The 6,450-nt window shown below is 64.2% G+C and overlaps 1 protein-coding gene across 1 annotated transcript in view; it reads right to left on the bottom strand.

The window, feature by feature from the left end:
- MAP4K2 (mitogen-activated protein kinase kinase kinase kinase 2) overlaps positions 1-6,450 on the bottom strand; it is an 11,697-nt gene that overhangs the window by 4,522 nt on the left and 725 nt on the right. The window contains exons 2-24 of the mRNA XM_023745650.1: positions 6,232-6,287; positions 5,907-6,002; positions 5,766-5,830; positions 5,438-5,493; positions 5,086-5,133; positions 4,950-4,992; positions 4,508-4,580; positions 4,297-4,428; positions 4,158-4,220; positions 3,721-3,802; positions 3,522-3,629; positions 3,047-3,125; positions 2,713-2,771; positions 2,098-2,141; positions 1,982-2,020; positions 1,864-1,897; positions 1,639-1,741; positions 1,435-1,523; positions 1,318-1,359; positions 1,157-1,241; positions 985-1,064; positions 836-896; positions 628-745 (exon numbers count right to left, since the gene is read on the bottom strand). Of these exons, the coding sequence (XP_023601418.1) occupies positions 628-745; positions 836-896; positions 985-1,064; positions 1,157-1,241; positions 1,318-1,359; positions 1,435-1,523; positions 1,639-1,741; positions 1,864-1,897; positions 1,982-2,020; positions 2,098-2,141; positions 2,713-2,771; positions 3,047-3,125; positions 3,522-3,629; positions 3,721-3,802; positions 4,158-4,220; positions 4,297-4,428; positions 4,508-4,580; positions 4,950-4,992; positions 5,086-5,133; positions 5,438-5,493; positions 5,766-5,830; positions 5,907-6,002; positions 6,232-6,287 (1,655 nt within the window). The remainder of the gene's footprint in view (positions 1-627; positions 746-835; positions 897-984; positions 1,065-1,156; positions 1,242-1,317; positions 1,360-1,434; positions 1,524-1,638; positions 1,742-1,863; positions 1,898-1,981; positions 2,021-2,097; positions 2,142-2,712; positions 2,772-3,046; positions 3,126-3,521; positions 3,630-3,720; positions 3,803-4,157; positions 4,221-4,296; positions 4,429-4,507; positions 4,581-4,949; positions 4,993-5,085; positions 5,134-5,437; positions 5,494-5,765; positions 5,831-5,906; positions 6,003-6,231; positions 6,288-6,450) is intronic.

Here is a 6,450-nt window from a genome sequence, read left to right on the forward strand (position 1 = left end):
GATCCTGGGCCTGGCATCGAAGGGAGCTGCCCCCTGCCACCTGTGCAGCTCCCTCTCCGGCCTCTCCACCTGCCTCCCAAAGGCCCAACACCTCATACCTCCCGGCCCGACCGCATTCGCACTTGCTCTTCCCTCTGCAGGGAAGACCTCTGTGCACTTCCAAACGCCATGAGCTCACTTGCCCTCTCTGAGGCCTCCCTGCCCCTCCCAGCCTCCCCACCCCCACCCCCACCCCCAGTTCAGCTCAGTGCCAGGTACTGAGTCCCAAAGACTAACTCATTTGATCGTAGTCTCCAAGCCCAGCCTCAGACCTAGTCCTAGCGCGTACTAAGTGCCCAGTAAACGTTTGCCCCACATCCTAAGAACCACAGCTCCCACAATCGGCAAAGCAATTTCACATCCACTACTTCCTTCTCGCCTGCCAACAGGCCTGGGGTCAGGGAGGGGAGGCTCTCAATGCATTGACAGATGAGGAAACGGGCTCAGAGAGGCAAAGTGACAGGTCTAAGATCACAGCAGGTCTGAGATCTAAGGTCCCAGGGACGAGCACGGCCAGAGTCCAACTCTGGCTCTGCCCCGCTGCCTCCCCGCTACGCCCCTCTCCCCTGCTCCCCCGGGGTCCCCAACCTGGGGATGATGCGCTGGGTGAGGCGGTTGGTGGGGATGGAGAGGGGAACCTGCTGCTGCAGTCGCCGCTGCTCAAATAGGCCCGGGAGGTCGTGGGACCAGATGTGCGTGGATTTCCCTGCCAAGGAGGGAGGGGGGTCAGAGCGCTGGCGGGCAGGGTGTCCCCCTGCCTGCCCCCCCCCGCCCCCCCGCCTGCTCCAATGCGTACCTGAGAGTGACAGCAGCACATTGTTCACACAGTAGAGCCAGGCGCAGCGGTGTGAGATCAGCTGCAGGCCACAGAGCGACAGATGGACAAGCGGTCAGCACCCCGGGCCCCCCAAGGCCCTCCGCCCTCCACAGCCAGCCGGGCCTCACCTTCTCCAGGGTGTCCTCGTGCAGCTCGTGCAGGTTGAGGGTGTAGATGCCTTCCTCGGCCCCCACCACCAGGAACTGATCTGCGGTTTGAGTACAGGGTCAGAGGTCAGTCGGGAGCCCTGGCCCAAGCGGGGGGTTCCCTGGCTCCTGGTCCTGCCCGCCCCCGGCCTACCCCGGGTGCCAGGGTGAATCCAGGTGACAGCAGCATGGATCCGCAGGGGGCAGCCATTGAAGACCTTGGAGAAGCAGGCACCCATCTGGGGGAGGCAAGAGGCTGGTAAGGAAGCTCCGGGCAGCAGGCGGTGGGGCTGCAGGCGGCGGGCGGACACTTACGTGCACCTTGGGGGTCGGGGGCAGCCCATGGCAAGACGATCTCTGGGAGGGAGGGCGGAGTCAGGACGAGGTGCCCCCGTGGCCTCCCATCCCCCCAGTCCCTAGCGGCCCCCTCACCTCAGGATCCTCCTGGTGCTTCATGGTGGCCCAGGCGGTGGGGAGAGGCGGGGGGCTGTCCGAGCCCGAGAGAGGTCGGGGTGGGGTTCCTGCAAGCACAGACCCAGGGTACATTCCAGGCCCAGCCTCCCCCACCAGGCCCTCTCCTGCCCCCCACCCTCCCGCCCTGGGCCTGCTTCCTGGTCCCCCGAGCCTGGGACTCACCTGCGGGGCTGGACAGAGAGTCCTCAGCTGGAGGCTCATGTGGGGCTGGCCCCAACGGGGCCCGCTTGATGGTTCCTACGGCATCGTCTGGAGAGTCCAGCTCCTGGGGGAGGGTCCGGGGGCCCAGCCCAGCTGTTAGCAGGTCACCTTGTAAACTGGTCCCATCCCAGCTGCACCCTCGACAGCACTGTCCCCACCCCAGCTCCAGCCTCCCTCCGCCCGCACCTGGAGTTCCAAGGCTGGCCGGATGGTCAGGCTCCTAGGCGGGCAAATCAGAGGGAAATGAGGTGTGAGCTGTGACGGGGCCGCCCGGCTGCCCCTCGCCTCCAGGCCCAGCCCTCACCTTTCCTCCAGGGCCTCCTGGACCGACTGCAGCAGGCTCCTGGCAGGGAGGGGACGGTCAGGGTGCAGCCTGCCCTGCGCCCCCGCCCTCTCCGGCAGCCTCCCGCCCTCACTCACCCGCTCAGCTCCTCCTTGCCCAGCAGGGTCCACTCCTCTTCCCACTGTGGGGAAACCGAGGCAGGAAGATGGGGAGAGAGACAGAAAGGCAATGTGAGGGGGTGATCAAGAGGCTGTGGGAGAGAGAGAAGACAGACAGATGGAAAGGGAGACGGCAATAGGCGAGAGGCTTGTGAGGAGAGAGGAAGACAATGAGAGGCAATGAGATTGTGAAAGAGGCAGACAAACAGCGGAGAATGAGACAGAGACGCCAGAGAGCCAGGCAGAGAGACAGACTGTGCGAGTGACGAGATGCTGATAACGAGAGACAGCGAGGCAGCAGAGACGTGAGTCAGGCAGCCAGTGACAGGCAGAGATCGAGGCAGAGAGAACTGTGCTGAAAGGGAGGGTGGGGGCTCGGCCGTGTGTGGTCACCTCGCCACATTCCAGATGACTGTCCAGGACTTGGCCCTGGAAGGAGCCCCCAGCCCCCCATGTCCCTGGGCGGGACAAACCTGCTTGGACAGCTTCCCCAGGCCCAAGGGCCAGCGATTCAAAGACCCTTTGATGAGGTGCTCGCCCTCCAGCACAGCACCCAGCCCACCCCTGCACCCCCTCCCACACAGCCAGCCTCACCGGCTCAGGTAGCGGGTCCGTTTCCTTCCTGCGTGGGGCGCCAAACTTCACCTGGTGAACTGGGGTGCCCAGTGTACATAGATTAGGGGGGAATGAAGACTTACCCTCACACGCATACCAAAATCACTCACACAGCCAGCCCCCTAGAAAATCCACACACAGCCCCCCAAATCCACACACAGCCCCCCAGAAAATCCACACACACAGCCCCCTAGAAAATCCACACCCAGCCCCCCAGAAAATCCACACACATGCCCCCCAAATCCACACACAGCCCCCCAGAAAATCCACACACAGCCCCCCAAATTCACACACAGCCCCTTCCCCGACTTACACTGGATCTCTGAGGGGGTCCGCTCAGCCTGGCCGTGCTGGCCCCGGGAGTGAATGGTGTCTGGAAACATGTCGTACGTCTAAGAAAGAACACAAACAGTGGACACACACCCGGCGCTCACCTCGCCCCACCTCCAATGTGCTTTACACACAGACTCTGTAGATCATCATGAGGTTAAATGGCACCTTCACTCCATAATTGAGAAAACCAGCACACAGAGGCAAATAACTGGCCAAAGATCACACAGAGAGCAGATGGCCGAGCCAGGGTCGTGGTCAGCCTGGGCCAAGGGCGGGCACCCACCAAGGGATAGTACAGGAGGCAAGGCCAGCTCAGGAAGATTCCAGTGGGTGGCTCACCTGGAGGGAAGCTCCTTATGCTGGAAATATTCCAGTTAAAGGGACCTTGGCCTATGTCACCTCCGCACCCCCTACAACCAGGCCGGGCCAAGACTCCCTGCCCCAGCCCCACGCACCTCCAGGTCACAGTCCTCCGGGGAGAGGGCGCCCAGGTGGGGGTCACTGGCCTTGTCCAACAGCTGGGTGAGGAGAGCCCGGGGGAGCTGTTGCGTTGTGAATGGGTGCTGGAGGATTGAGGGGGGCTCAGGTTGGTCTCTGGCCCCCAGGCCCCTGCTTTCAAGCATTGAGCCCCTGTCCCCACCCCCTGCCTCCCACCTGTAGAAGCTTCTCTGCTGTCGGCCTCTTCTTGGGGTTCTTGGTCAAGGCCAGCTTGAGGAAGTGGTGGAAATTCTGGGTCCTAATTGACACAAGAGCCCCCAGACCCAGGTCAGCCCTCGGGCAGGGCATCCTGCCCACTGCCCCCGGCTGCCACTCCAGAGGAGTCTGCTGGGCCTGCCACGAAGGGCCAGCCCGGGGCCAGGGGCAGCCGGCCTGAGCAATACTGCTGCTGCGACATGGAAGCTCCTCCATCAACAACCACTGTCCACGCCAGCCATGGCCCCGAGAGGCGCCCCAGGCCCCTCCCACGGATGGTCTGCAGAGTACCAGAGGGCAGGGCTCTTGAGGCTGCGCCCTGGGAGTTGGCAGATGGCTCCTCTACTCCCCTGAGGACTGGCTGAAAAGGGGGCCCCAGCCAGGAACATGGGCCTCACCAGCGAGTCTTGTCCCTCAGCTTGGGCGGCTGGAAGCTGCTCTTGGACATGAGCATCAAGGCCCTATGGACAGCAAAAGGTCAGGAGCTGGGGGTCAACAGGGCCCCGGGGTCAGGCAAGGGGCAAGTGTTCAGCTGACCTCATGGGGTGCAGGTGGAACAGCGGGGGCTGCAGCTCGCCCAGCTCAATGGCTGTGATGCCCAGGGCCCAGACGTCACACAGCTCGTTGTAGCCACCTTTGCGCTCCACAGCGGCCACCTCGGGGGCCATCCTAGAGGTGGGGTCACAGATGGGATGGCCGGGTGCCCCACCTGTGGCCCCTACCCCCTCAGCCCGAGACGCAGCCTCACCAGTACGGAGTCCCAATGAAGGACCTCCTCTTGGCCACAGATGCCGTCAGCTCGCCCGACACCCCAAAGTCAGCTGCAGGGAGAAAGAGCTCCTGGAACCCGCCCTCTGGCTGCCACGCCCCACCCACCTCAACGGCTCAGACTCAGGATGCAGCTGGTGGGTTCAGACAACAGGCAGACCAGGTTCAGCTACAGCTGCCAAGGCCAGGGCCCCCTCCTGGGAAGGGCCAACCACCTTCCGTCGCTGACCAAGTGCCAGGCCACACGTTGGACTCCATGCCGACCCAACCACATCAGCTTGGAGTAGGAAGGGAAGACTCTTCCACTTTTCTCAATGGGGACGTCGAGGCCCAAGCTGGAAAGTGACTTGCCCAAGGACACCCAGCACCTGAACGCAGCTCCCACAGAACCCTCACCCTGATCGTGTCCCCGGGGTACTGACCCAGCTTGACATCTCCCTGGAGGGTGAGGAGCAGGTTGGCGCCCTGCAGGAACGGAGATGAGAGAATCCCATCTGGAGCTCCCCAGAGCCTCCTCCTCCCTCCTCCCTCCCCCAGTGCCCAAGGCCAGACCCCTACCTTGATATCTCTGTGGATCTTCCCCTGAGAATGCAAGTGGTGCAGCCCCTGGGGACCAAGAAGAGCCCCTGAGAGCAGCTGCCCAGCAACATCCCACCTTTCCTGAGCCCTCTCTGAGGACGGGGCCCCCCACCCAAGCCGCTTCCTCCTCCCCTCTCCCCAAACAGGAAGTGACTGAGCCAAGAGGGAAATGGGCTGCTTCCGGCAACAGGGTTGGGGCCCCTTCTCCCAGGACCCACCGCCCCTCACACCAGCCCTGCCTGAGGCACTCCACCCCCCACACTGGCCAGCTGGGCTCCCTGCCCACAGCTCCTGGGCGTTGGGGTGCGAGCAGCCTTATGGGCCCAGCTACCTTCAGTGCCTCTCGGCAGACGTAGGCGATCTGCCGTTCCTCCAGGGGCCCAGTGGCTGAAACGGAAGGGTAAGAGCTGGCATGGAGGTCTGGGGGATCTGCTGACCCTCCCAGGCCACCCTCCCTCAAGGAAGCCACAGGCGGTCTGGGACACGGAGCCCAGGGAAAGGCAGTTATTTCTCTCAAGGTCACACAGCCAGCCAGGAGGAGCCTTGGGCCCCAGCTTGCCCCTCCTGCCACAGGTTGGGGATGAGGGGGGGACGGAGACTGTGGATGAAAAGCAGCAGCAGCAGCCCGAGCCCTGTGGGCCTGGAGTCCTGGCCCTCACCATGGTAAATCTCCTGCAGGGAGCCCCCTCCGCAGAACTCCATGCAGATCCACAGGCGGTCATTCCTGGGGGAACACAGCGCCGGTGGGCACAGGGCAGGGCCACACGGGGCTGCGGGGGTGGGCAGGGGCGCAGCCTCACCTGAGATAGCTGCCAATGTAGGCCACCACGTTGGGGTGGTGGCACTCACGCAGGATAGTGATTTCCTGCTGGAGGGAGCTGATGTCGTCCCCTGGGGAGCACAGGGCATTGGGGGTGGGGGAGAAGCTCAGAGGCGTCGCCTTAACTCAGCGCCCTCATCTTCAAAGGACCCCTGAGTTCTGCCTCCCTCCGGCCCGACAGGTGCCGGGGACACCACCCCCGGGGACTGCCTCTCAACGGGCCTCCGAAGTGTCAACTCTCCGCCCCTCGCGCCAGGCTCCCTGCCCTTCCTCCCGCGGAGGCCCGGCCCGGCCCTCACCTGGGGTCCAGCTTGACTATCTTGACCGCGGCCAGTTCGGACGGTGACGGTGTCGCGGGGCCCTAATGGGGACAGAGCGGGAGCCGCGGGGATTGAGGAGGGGGGCGGGGGCCTGGGGGGCCGGGATCCCCGCCGCGGGGGCGGGGGAGCGGGGCTTACCTCCCTTCGGCGGCTCCCCCCGCCCCGTCCAGGCCCGCCGGCCCAACCCTTGTAGAACGTCCTCCC

This window comes from Myotis lucifugus, unplaced genomic scaffold, assembly GCF_000147115.1.
Source record: "Myotis lucifugus unplaced genomic scaffold, Myoluc2.0 scaffold_562, whole genome shotgun sequence".
NCBI lineage: Eukaryota > Metazoa > Chordata > Mammalia > Chiroptera > Vespertilionidae > Myotis > Myotis lucifugus.